Below are 13,695 nucleotides of genomic sequence, written 5' to 3' on the forward strand. Positions count from 1 at the left end.
TAACTGCAGCCGTTATGAAATCCTTCATTCTCTCAGGGTGAACCCACCCCTTGAGGTTTCACTGCTACCTGGCAGGCAAGAATACACCAAATCAGTATCTAAGATGCCTGACTGCCCTTCTGGCTGCATTGACTACAGTTGCCCATCTCTGACTTCAATAGAGTCTGTACTGGTATTAAACATATCCAGTCTGAATAAGTGGTTATTTGGTTGAGACAACAACCGGGCCACAGTGAGGCCATTAATGAGCTTAGTCCGGTACGCATGGTCTGCCCAACCCAAGGAGATGATTCAGTCGGTGAATTCACCTCATCGTATTCAAGGCAGGGTTACTTTTTTGTTAAACTCATACACAAAGTAGTCCAACTAAAAGAGACTTTGTAAACGTTATGCTTCTCTTGACTGAAACTGAACACCAAACACAGTTGAATGAATTGCTCCCTAGCCAAAGAGGACATTCTGGCAAGTCTTCCTCAGGAGGAAGACAAGCCTGCCATCCCCTGTACATCCTTTGCTCTCTTCTACAGCTGCAGGCAGCTCCTCTTGTGTCTTAAAGTTCAGTTATAACTATGGCTTTTTTCCTTTTGATTTATTTTCAACTTGTTTTTAAGTTGCATGGTACATTCATTTTCCCTTGCGTTATATACAAAATATAAGAGTGTATGGTGAGTTGCACTATATTTGTACAGGTAACGCTCATGTGCAATAAATGGAAAATACAAGTATGTAATTAATTAAAAAAAAAACACCTTATAAATTGTGCCTTTCGTTCCAATGAATTACAAGTGGTCATTGCTTGTTTAAGGTCGATTGAGCTTAAGGAAAGCACATTCACACTGTGAACAGTGATGTTAGATTAAATTTTGTGTGCGAAAGGTAAATTTATCAGTTAAAAATTGGATGGATTATGTCTAAGTTGAGACCTGTGACATTCTGCTTCCTTCCAGTTTAACTGAAATGCTTATGTTGTGCTATTTCGATTCAGTCACCATGCATGGTTGTGAATTAACCTCTATAGAATTTGAACATTATTTAAGTGCTTAATCCCTGTAAAGACTCTTATGTGGGTCTAATTGGAAGGATGTGACTTACCACGACAGGCTTCCAAGATGTGTAAGAGAAGCTGCCGCCAAATACCAAGATACATAAATAGGGACTATCCTCTGTCCTCTGACTTAAAAGGAGAAAGGAGGAACCCATTCATGCAAAATGTCCATAATATCAGGAAAGACAACCAAAGTCATGAACACATAAATATTTACCATGTCAAAAAAGTTCTTTTATGGGAAAGGAAGTGGTGTGATGGACTGTCATGAGGAGCACTAAACATTATCCTTTCCCACAAAGAAATTTTCTGACTACAACATATATCCTTTATCAGGATTATCATACTTTCTTATCAAGGTCAAAACACCAGTCCACCCTATTTCCTGCACACACGCATTTTGTTCATGGATCTGTGTATTCATAGAAAAACATTTATTCCAAGACTTTACAAGCGCTCTGGGCAATGCAAGTTTTACATTAATTACACATTTGAACTTTTCAAAGCATAAACTGGTGAAATTGTGCATTTGACCATGCAAATTGAGCTAAACAACAAGTCTCTGCAAACAATCAAATACACAGACTGCCTTATACCACAATAAACAAAAAATGTGTACAGCGATTTCGCTGAAGATGCCGAGAGTGTTGCATATTTATAAAAAAATTCCTTGGAAGGAGGCTATGAAAGTGCTGGTGGGCTCCAAATGTTATCTTTTCATAATCATCACAACCCTTCTATCATCATCCTATAGGACGAGTTAAGATCCTCAAGTAAACAGGCCATTTTGCAAGGGTGTGAGGTTAAGCATGTCCCAAAGTAACCAATTGCCTCCTTGTAGAATATCTTATCTCCGATAGTCTTCCCTGGCTTGCAGCTCTAAAGTGCATGTGATTATCATGTGTACCTGAAGGAATATGAACACTAGGCGTGCCACAAAATACTGTTCAAGACCTACAGTGAGGTGTGTACAATTCATGCGTCTGGACTTTCATTATTAGCAGAACTAAGTGGAGCTCAATGGACCCTTACAAAGGAACAGAAACTGCCATAGGATACCTGCATGGTTACACTGACCCTTGAAAACAATACTGAGACCTGTAGAGAAGTACAGTCTGTGGGCAGAGGAAACTCCACAAACCAAAGGCTTCATCCAGCCTATACCACTTAAGTCTCTATACAATGAAAAGTCTCCATTTACATTCAACCAGAGCAACATAACAAATGATTAACAATAACTAATAATTACTGCAAGAAATAACAACTCATTTAGCTACTGTATCCAACTTCCCAAACAAGGACTGCCTATTCCTTCCTTGTGTCTGTATGCAGTCAGTTACCCAGGAGGTTTACTATGGGAGAATTCATGCCATTCTGTCTGACCCCCTAGGCTGTAACTGAACTGGATCCCCCACCAAATGAGCACTTTCCTTTCATACCTGCTGCTTTTTTTGGTTGTTGGTTCTGGTTAACAAATCCTGCAACCTGGTGTGGTGAAACAGCAGAGAGACAGCCTGCACTACACACTCTGGTTCCTACACTATAAAGTCTGGATGGAACAGGTTTTTCAGGCCACAAGGATCAATGAAAACACATATCCATGCTGTCACCCATCAAGACAAAACAGACTGCCACAGACAGAAATAATGAATCTAGTTCAGAACTCCGTATTCAGCCTTGGGAAAACAGAAGAATGAGGAAGAAAAGCAGAACAGATCCACGCATATCAGGGGATCCTCAGAAAATGGGAAAATTTGTGACTGTTCCATCAATTAACAACACATTGGACTGAATTCAGGCACTGGGTTATGCAAGGACCCTGGGGATGGATTCCTCAAAGATATTGAGCTAAATTGTGAGAGGGGGGTAGAAAAGCGGCATTTTTTTGCCTTGGGTGTCTCTAACTGGATCACACCAATGAAAGGGAAGGCAACCTGCCTGCCTAGCCATGCACTGAGCACCACCTGCAGGATGTTCACTGCTCCTGGGAGCCCCAGGAGATATAGTCGGGGCGTGTGGCAGCGCTGTACTCGTCAATGAGCTGCTGGACAACCTCGCGTGAGTCGTCCAGCTCGTCAAAGTTGTCCTTGAATATGTCCTCCTTCCGGAACTGCTCCAGGAAGGCCTCCCGCTTCCGCAGCTTGTCGTATTGCCGGCACGTGCGTTCAAACAGCTGCAAATGGGGAGCCCACAGTCAGAGCAGCCATAAACACCTTAGTACAGGAACTGCTCACATCCAGCACCAGAGCAGAAACATATGATACAACACTCCAGTTACAGTTCCACTGCATTGTTATTTGCTTAAAGGGGCCTTAATCTGGGAAAATATAGATGTATTCATTTTCTGTAACATTTTCATTAACAGCCTTTTTTCAGGTTCAGGTAAAATACCAGGTTCACATTTAAAACAGCAGTGGTCCATCTGGGATTTACACTCAATCCTTCACACACCCAACCTCTCTGTGAGTAGATGTAGCCTTTGGCTTTTTCCAAAAGGCTGCAGAAAAACAAAATGTGAATGCTGGTGTGATTTACCGAGGAGATGCTGGTGTGATTGGCCATCATCAGCCCACTGACTCGGTGGGCAGAGGGCAGGTAAGGGGACTTCCTGGACAGGGCCACCTGAATGCTCGCAGGGCCCCAAGGAATGAAGCTGGCCAGCTTACGCTCTCGAATCCGCTGCAAGCTTTTGTGTACCTAAGACAAAACACAATTGTGGATTTTAACAACTATACTCCATTCTCTCAGTTCAATAACCTGACCAGGGTTAGCTGAGAGAATCCAGTTTCCAACAGGGTAGAATATAAACCATGGCAGAGTATTAGTCATATAAATGGCATGAAAGGCAATAGTCCAACCTGTTTACAGTGGCATTAAAAGAAGAGTTGAGGTTATTTCCTTATGTGAGATGTCTAACTGTCAGGTCTGGGTGAAAACCACCTAACTCATCCCTTCATTAACTTGCCCATCCTTCACTGTCTGTTCTGAGAGTCAATGGTTGAAAGAGAGCTGGCCCATCTGCTGGATTGTGCTGTTTGAATTAGACAGTGAGCAGCTTGTACCTGTGTGGGGTCCACTTCGCCTTGGATGATGTTAAGGATGGCGATATAGCAGTGGTTGGTCTGCCTGTCCCTGGCTGTGGACACCATGACATTTTTGGGCTGCAGCAGCCTCCTCATCACGTCCAGCACCGTGGTCTTCCTCACGCTGGCCACCTGTTCAAACAAGGAAGCTTGTCAACTTGATGAACAATGGCGACCACAGTTTGTACTGTTACAAATTTCAAGTGTATGTACTGCAACGTGACACTACTGTTACAGTGCTGCAAAATTACATTCGCAACCTATAAAAACAAAGAACACAACTGTTACTAGCATTGGTCCAGGATTTTTGAAAACAATGTTAGATAGAATTTGTGCATACCGACTGGTCAGTGGTGAGCGGAGTGTAGCCAGTCATAAGGAAGTGAAGGCGGGGTGTAGGGATGAGGGATGCAATCAGACCAATCAAATCATTGTTCATGTAGCCTGGGTAGCGTAGTGTTGTGGTGCTGGCAGACATAATGGTGGAGACCTGGAGAAAGGACAGCAGGACCAAGGTCATGGGCTCCATTCCATAACAGATAAATGGGATATAATTACAAGTAGCCCTGCAGTAAGAATGTCTACAGGGGCCCATCATAGCCTATTTGCACACTGGTTTATTTATGAAACGTGTCACATTCGAGAGCCAGTAGGTTCCCTTTTTTATTTTCGCTCAATGTGCATCTTCTCCCTCTTTGACTGTCCCCTCCCCATACTTACCATTTCCTGACTTATATGAGAATTTTTAACCTGAGCTGAGCAGTATTTTATGCAAGTAAATGTACACACTGTCCGTGTGAATCAAAGCAGACTTTGACGCAGTACAAGAACTTATTTGTGCTGGAACTTAATTTTCTGGCTCGAGCAGTTCTGCACTGGTATATAGAGGATATGAAGCAAGAGGACTCCATCCCTGTCCTTGTATAAACTTGGCAACTTCTGACGCAGGAAAACTACAGCAGAGCTGGCAGTAGCAGCAAAGAACACTATACAGCAAAGATCCTATACGGGATTCTTATGAGTTCTTGCTTTGCTCTCCAATTTGTTTTTAAGCTCCATCAATCATCAATTTCCACAGCCATTGCCACACAGACTGAAGTATGTGATCAAGACTTTTCAACACTGGGCTGGACAGTTGTAAATGAATGCTTCAGACAACAGAAATGTGTGCCACTGGATCAAGCAAGAATTTAGCCTGAAAGCCAACAATGCAACAAGTAATGAACACTACAAATGTATATCTCAAAATCTTCAACTGAAAAGCTAGTTAAAAGCAGACTATTAAGGACTTTGATATTTTTATAACCACTGTATTTCAAGCTAAATCCAACAGCAATTTACTTCAGTCTGCCATAGTTAATGAACTGTGCAAAACAAACTGTTGGAATTCTTAGATCCCTTTAAATATAATGCATTAGCCATGACTGTGACATTCCCGCCTCCTTAAAAGCTAATGGTTAATTTATATACATGTCCTTTCATGTAGTATGGGCAAGTAGCAGTTAGTGTGGGTGAGAGAGCCTGGGGGCACTGCCCTCTTTCATTGAGGACAGCATTGCTTGACTGCTGTAAAAACCTGAGAGACCAGGGGGTGAAACCTGTCCCTCAATGATTAAACTAAGACTTGTGAACCTGACGTGGTATTCATAAAGACTGTTAGAGCTTAGAGAGAAGCACCTCAGTGACAGACTACTATTTAGAAAAAAAGTAAGTATTTATAATGTATTTATTATTTCTGAATAATTACAATTAAAAAATAATTACATTACTTCTAAAGCATAAAGTTGAACCCTGCCTTACTTGGCAATAGGAAAGATGGAGCAGTGCAGTGACAGTTCACTTATTCACTTATTTCTGAATGCTGCACCTGTGCTGAAAATTGTAGGCAGCCATTTCTCTTCAAGCTCCAGACAGCATGCTAAGGTGTGCCAAGGCTCATGTTTCCAAGCTCTTTTACTCCTCTTCAACAACTAGCATACAAGCATTCAATTTACACTTGGTTATGGACTTACCATTACCATTAGCAATCAGCAAAAAATAAAAATTAGGACCGTAAATTTAGGCCTGCCCAAATGCAATCAGTTGAATTTCATTTAGTTACAGTTCACTGGGTTAAAATTTTTGCATTTGGGACCTGGGTATTTTAAAACTGTTCTTTGCATTGAAGATAACTACACTGTCCTTTGAAATAGTGGTTAAGAAATAGGCTAAAGTGAAAACAGTATACAATATCACAGGCTCTACATACAAATATTTTTATGCATTATTCACATATTATTAGCAACAAGAGCCTTTGTTCACTGACCAGCTGATTGATTTGTGAAAAAGAGGGGTTCTGGATGTGTAATCTGTCCGTGGCAATCCGGTTCAGGGCGGTGTTATCCAACACTACCTGGAAAGGGTGAAAAGAATAATGATAAAGAAAGAAACACACAGAAATGGAGACAGAATGGTTTTCCATGATTCTTGTTAGGGATATTTTCTTCATTCCTTTATACAGAGATAGGCTTGGCAAAGGGAAACAGACAATCTAGTATGAAGATGTCATATACCACATAAGCAGCTTCAAACAATTTCAAACAATATACTGTATTTACAACCAAAATAATTTCCACATATCGTTTTTCAAAAAAATTCAAATGACAGCTTGAAGATTTCAAATCAAATGAAGATCTCAATTCATGCATAACATTTTCTCAGGAGACAATCTTATCCAGAGTAACTTACATGGCTTATATTCTTTTTGCATGCTATCTATTGATACAGCTGAAGACTGATATAATTTGGGTTAAGTACCTTCCCTGAGGGTACAACAGTGGCCCACCTGGCAATCATACTAGTAACCTTTTGGTGTAAAAGCCCTGCTATTCAAGATCCAACACAACCAGGAGTATTCAATTAAAATGTAGTGTCAAAATAAAATCTGATGCATATTCAACTAGCATAATGTATTATTCAAAAGGATTCCCCTACCAGATTTTTCCCTTCAGTGCCAGGATACAAACATGATCATGAGAATTTTCAAACCACAAGTTACTGTGTATGCGACCTTATGCCTGTCATTACCACCACTCAATAAGCATCATATTTCTTTCTGACTCATTCAGATACTCGCGTAATGAGGTCTCACTGACTCACTGATTATTTTAAATCAGTTTCAGACTGTTAAGTACTTCCTAAAATACAGTGACTTCAAGAGTGTGGTCTCACAATTTTCAGAAATTTACAGCGATAAACTATTTCCCAATGCATACTTTGCATGGGGAAAAACCTAAGATAGAGCTGCCACACTTACACATTTCACACGTGGGCTGTCACCTAGTAGGTTGGTTTTCAGAGGATATTTTCCACCTTTCTGTATGCAACCTAGCTTGCTTCATTAAAATACACTTCCACATGTTCCTCAGGTCTACACGTCACGAGTGTGCAATAAAGTGAATCCTTCAGGAGCAATGCATTACAAACCACATGGTCACAATGTGTAAATTTGATGTGAATTACCCATGCAAAAATGCTGGACCACAGGAAATTTAGGGGCACTGTTTCCAAAAGGGAAATAAATGGTCACAAGCCATCCTGTAATTCACCCTTAAGAAATATTTGAGCTAATCTAAGTATTTCATTCTGTTTCTGTGATGCATTATAAAAAATGCTTAAATTTATCTTAAACTTAAATCCAGCACTGGCACCATTATTTCTGGTAAAGCACTGCCCATGCAGTGTTGATGAGGAGAATGGATGTGTAGGGATGCTGCTTAAGATGATAATAGGTGGAATTTCTTACATAAAACTTTACAGAGAACAGCGAGCTCACTGGAAAAAGGAAAAGGGAACAAAACTGAGTCTGTTCGCTCTAGGAAGGATTTTTTTTAATGAAGCAGAACAGGGAATCCTCAAGGTGAACCAGACAACTTCCCTTGGCTTGTCTGGTAAGAAGCCCAGGAGAAGCGCTTTGTTGGACAACCCTGGTCTTTATGCATTTACTTACGGGCCTTTAACTTGGTACATTGAGTGTAGTAATCACTATCCAGGGATTCATTCTGATTTTTTGTTTTAGAAAGGTTCAAACTAATGTCAAGCTTTAAGCAGGCATTAAATTGATATTTTTGGTAAAGTACTGATATCGTCTCCCCTTTTAAAGGAATGAAGAGATCTTTCAAGGTTGAGAGCTACTGGTTTACACCACCAAAACATTGTCATACTTCACTTCTGTTTGGAACCTCTGCTCTTCAAACACACACATGTATATATGTCAGAGCATGTGTGTGTGTATGTGTGTATGTATGTGTGTATATGTGTGTGTGTATGTGTGTGTGTGTGTGTGTCTGTGTGTGTGCATGTGTTCCTCAGCAGTTTTCTAAAAGCTAACAGCAGCGAGAGACAAGTCTTGGACCCCCTGGCTGACTCTTTATCGCCAAACAAACTGTAACCCATCACGCCCAGAGCACTAGAAGGCAGACGGCACGAGGTATCGTGTTCCGTTTCCAGCTGTACCACATGCCGCACGTCACACAAGGAGCCACCGACACTCACCACGCAGTCGGCGTTCTGCGTCAGCCGCTTCAGCGTCAGCAGGGAGTTGTACGGCTGCACCACCACGTCACTCATCTCGTCCTGGTTCGGGAACACCGAGTACGTCTGCACTAGCTTCTTGGGGTACCTGCCGGAGGCAGGTAAAAACGGACGCGTTTTGGCAGTGGGGAGAAACAATGACGAAAGCACCTGGAGAAAGGACACGCGCTCATCCCGTGGCGCCTGGCACAATTAGGCTGGCGTTTAATTACAGGAAACTGACACTCAGAGGGGGCCAACTGAACACGCTTGGGCACTTATTTATAGACCACAATTCATCTGGTGACAACCCAACCTCCAGAGGGCTGGCTAAGCTTCGAGTACAGTGACTTTCCATAGTGATAGGTACTAACCTGTCGTTTAACTTCTCCAGCAGATAGGAGCCCAGACCTGATCCTGTTCCACCTGCAATGGAGTGGCACAGCACAAAGCCCTGCAACACAGAGGCAGAGCTTACCAAGCAGGACATGCAGAACACACAACATTTTGATGAACTGCCTCACTATTTGATTCATTACTGTACAAGGCATCACTACATTTCCTCACTAGGGATGTTGTGCATTCTGCAGCGCGAGGTCATTTTTAAAGCTGTGATTCATTCATGCCACAGATGACTTATTTCCTGTTCGAACTTCATGTACAGAGACACAGAGCAGAGTTTATTCAGCTGTAGTCCTAAACCAGCAGATTCCAGGTCCAAATCAGGGGCTGCTGATACATGGATATGCTGTCAAATTTCATCCGTTTCTGTCACCCACAATCATGCCATGAACAAAGCAAATAAATAAATGCAATTTTGCTGTGCAGTCAGTGCATCAGCATGGGTTACTCTCCCTTCAAAGGTATACATTATGGTGGGACCTGGTAGGACTGACGAAAAGATATGAGATCCCAGGGCATATGCCTGCCTGCTTGTTTCCTTCCCAGGATCTCCCAAGCAGCCTGAAAGTGGGCTGCCCCACCCTGCAAATAGGGGCCCTCCAGCACTCGCTCTCTCTCTCTCATCCCACATTGCCCTGTAATGTGTGCCCTCCGCTCCAGCCCCACCACTAACATCCTACCTGCCACACCCAACCCCCGCTCACACACACAAAAAATAATATTGAAGGGTTATATAAAGAAAGGCAAACAGTCGCGCAGGTCTAAAAGGGGAAAGGGAGTGCGCCACTGCTGTTGTTTTAAGGCCTGAGAGTTAGAGGTTAAGAGGAGAGGTGGGGGGGGGGAGTAAGGCATAATATACAGGATGACAAGGGTGTTTTTCATTGCTGATAACGTGTGGACTGAGTTTTAATGCTTTTTCTCCCCCCTTCTACAAGATGCTGCGCCAGCATTAACTTTCTAGACTCACTTTCTAGACAGCTGTTAAAAAAAAGTCATTTCACACATCAAACACATATGGAGGCAATCAGGAACGACTTGATTATGTTTCTAGGATAGGACTGAAGTGGCCTTTAGGTATAACGTCCCCTCCAAACACGCTGTCAACTTAAACTTTTCTTTAATTCCGTCTTCAGGGCGGGCAGCGAGCCATGTCTGCAGTAAGTGTATAAGTACATTGTGGAATTTGTCAGTTATTGTTTGGAAATGTGCACAGATTACTGAACACATAACCAAAAAAGGCTCACACTTGTCATTACTGCCTTATGCCCATCCATAGGGAAAACCAGTCTGGAAACCATTAGGATGGGTACTTGTGACTCACCTCCAGACTGTCACTCCCATCTGCCTCTCTGTCAATGATGTCAAAGATGTCTTCATGGATTTTCTCACCCTGCAATGACAGCATTACTAAACTTGGTGCCTACTCCAGTTTTGCTTTCTTCATGGGTTTCTTCACGGAGACTTCACTGTCTGACCCCAGATTTACCCCAAAATGAGTAAGAACTGACAGCTCCAGGGGCAGGAGCCGCACACAATTTCTATGGCCTGTTGCAGTTGGCACAGACATAAAAGGACAACTATCTCATGGCAAAGTAGGCATTCTAACCACTATTCAATTCCCAGTTTTACCTTTTTGCTACTCCCCACTTCTCAAAAATTGTCAAGGACAGAATCATAAACAGACCCAAATAAAAACACTCCTATAATGTTGTTAAAAACAATGCTGTTGAACTAGGCTTCCAGATCTCACCTGAGAGAAGCCACTGGCCCAGTTGTTCCCAGCACCACCTCCATGCTCTGACAAGTAGATGTTCTCCGGGTTGTACAGATTGGCATATGGCGAGTTCAGTATGGAGTGAATGACCCTAGGTTCCAAGTCCAGCAGTACTGCCCGTGGAATGTAGTGCTCATCATCTGCCTGAAGCATAAGGGAGTACCGTACATCAGTTCATCGGGACACATAAGTTGAAATCAAGCTCTTACCTCTCAACCAAAATGGATGGGTATTATTGCTTTGCTTGATCTAAGCAGAGCAGGGAATTACTTCTGAGTAACAGTATAACTATCATGTTGCCAACTGCTGTTTTCAATTAATCTTCTTAAAAGCCATTTTCAAAAGAGATTATATTTCTTACCTACTTTTATTACATATACATTACTGGCCTCTAGTTCCACTTTGTACAATTACTTAATTCAATTACTTATTGAAGTATGTATTAAAAGCCTTTCTTAAAAAATCTGATAAACCCATCAATATCTGGTTAAGAGGACAAAGAAGTTAATTACATGTCAATATGCATTCCATTTGTATATCATATACATATTGTGCGCATGACACAATGCTAAATATAAATGGCTACAGTGAAGCTAGTCTAACCTCCATACAAAACACTGACTGAACACATTTAAAGCTCAACTAGTGTTTGTACTGTACTGTTTTTACTGGGTAAAAACTAAAAATTCAAAATGATGCTCTGAATAGTTAACTTCTGGACAACAGACAAGTGCTCTTGGACGACAATCGCAAAATAGGGCACTTGTACCACCTAGTGGCTGCATTTTTAGGTGCAGTTGAACATGAAAACCGGCAAACCGCACCGACTTCTTCTGGCAAACAGAAAGGCATGCAAAGGCATTATGATGCTAGAGGGCATTTGATCTATCGCTAAGTGACCGCTGTCATGTGCCCTCACCCATTCAGGGAGAGGCTCGGAGGCTTTACCTGGTAAAAGAACACATCCTTGCGATCGGTGCCCTCCGTGGCGAACTCCTCCACAATGCCTTCCGGGCTGATGCCATGCTCTGCACACAGCTGCTTCCAGAACTCAAAGCCAACTGCAAAGAATGGAGAAGTGAGAAATTGGTGCAAAGTGATATCATACTTTCTCTTGGTGTCAGACAGCATCACACAAGGGCATTCAGTAATACGAAGGTCACTGTAACAAACAGGGTAATGCATAGGTTAATACAACTGAGGCACAAATGCTTAGGATTGCTTTCGTTGCATTTGCTTCGTAACTATTTCCGCGATCTCCAAACTCACTTTCCAACACTGACATTTGTGTCTGGTGAAGACTAAGAATATTCATACTTACAGGAGAAGAAATTATTTCAAAATAATATCGCTATCTCTAGGAATCTCGCATAGTCTAGATGGGTCTACTATTGTATCGTGTAAGAAACGTTAATTGAAAATAGCACATCGTTGAGTGGTTTATTTTACTTCTTTCTAAATTAAATTACAATATATTGAAAAGGGAAAACTAGATTCCCATTGCGGTCATGTGTCCACTGCTATTTGACAGCAGATGCATTAACAATGACAAGCAAACGAGTTCATACTGTTTGACATCAGGATCTTTCACTAGTACTAGCTAGCTACCGAACTAAATATACTAAACGTATAGTAGCTAGATACTCAGCTGTTTGTCTACCGTTAACACCAATGGACAAGAAACCACCTATTTCTCCTTACATCAGCTGACGACCCAACACGATCAAATTCTGAAAATGATGTCGTAAAGACAAAGCAAAATTTTCATAAATTGAGTAACGTTTCTACTACCTTTCTATAGATGTAGCTAGTAATGGAATTGCAATACCTAAGAACTTGCAAAACTTGCAACGCTAGCTATCGTCCACTATCCAAAAAGACAACAAACAACAGGCCTTGATTCAAATGCTACTAGCTAGCTAGACAGCTAACGGTAGCCAGAAGCTGAGAATACGTGAAAAGCTTACTCTGGTTGCCACACTGTCCTAGCTGTAGAGTTATAATTTCGCGGGGCATTCTCTTTTATTCGTGGTATTCCCAGGATGTTTCCCACGCAAAATAACGTGGTGCACTCAGCTGGTTCTGACGCCTGTCACTGGCAGGTCTTCACTTAGCGACAAGCTACCAACACAAACCGCTTGTTCCGCGCGTCACTAAACTGCGCGTGCGCCAGTAAAACTTTATTGAAACCATTCTGGTCCCACGGTCTAAAGCGGAGCGTTATTTGTAGGAAATGACACATAGCCAGAGTGTAGCTGCACCACATTGTTTCCATTTAACAGGGCGTTATGTGAAGTACAATTTGGAGTGGGTGTTTGTCGTGACAGATGTTGCGTTCGTATCCGGCCATGTGTCTGCAACGTTTGCTAGTTTGCACGCGAAACAAATGCGTTCAAACAGACCAACTAACTGGCTGTTCGGCTAAACCTGCACTACAAAAGTGTGGAAAGACGGCATTGCAAAGGTCTGCCTGATGTTTTGTGGGGTCGAAAATAAATCCGAGTAGATATCAGAGGCATAGAACCTATAAAGCAGCTTCTTCATGGATGAGTTCTCATCTACTCAAGATAAAACAATTGGTCTGCAAACAAATACAATTAGCCTATACAGCTATACTTGCCCAGATGTTGACTAGCTAAGAAAATTTGTCTAGCTTCTGGTCGTAGGTGGTGCTAAAAGGACAAGCGAATCGCAAAAAGTTAGCCGGCTAGATCTCATCTGAAAATAAATAGGACAGATCTAGTGTTGCGCTTCCGAGCTAGACTAATATGACGTGGGTAGCAGAGGAAAGCAGCTATCTTCACACGAGCAGCAGTCGACAGTTTTGACTGCGAGAGAGT

At 42.1% G+C, this 13,695-nt stretch overlaps 1 protein-coding gene across 1 annotated transcript; it reads right to left on the reverse strand.

Moving 5' to 3' along the window:
- Window positions 1-1,504: 1,504 nt before the first annotated feature.
- On the reverse strand, window positions 1,505-12,871 carry tubg1 (tubulin, gamma 1). Its single transcript, XM_036531074.1, has 11 exons — window positions 12,823-12,871; window positions 11,804-11,916; window positions 10,832-10,999; window positions 10,403-10,471; window positions 9,054-9,133; window positions 8,662-8,788; window positions 6,434-6,520; window positions 4,469-4,618; window positions 4,108-4,260; window positions 3,581-3,742; window positions 1,505-3,218 (listed from the first exon to the last, which is right to left on the reverse strand). Exons 1-11 carry the CDS (start codon window positions 12,869-12,871, stop codon window positions 3,021-3,023), a joined length of 1,356 nt encoding a protein of 451 aa, XP_036386967.1. The 3' UTR covers window positions 1,505-3,020.
- Window positions 12,872-13,695: the final 824 nt, after the last annotated feature.

This window comes from Megalops cyprinoides, chromosome 1 (genome assembly GCF_013368585.1).
Source record: "Megalops cyprinoides isolate fMegCyp1 chromosome 1, fMegCyp1.pri, whole genome shotgun sequence".
Lineage (NCBI taxonomy): Eukaryota > Metazoa > Chordata > Actinopteri > Elopiformes > Megalopidae > Megalops > Megalops cyprinoides.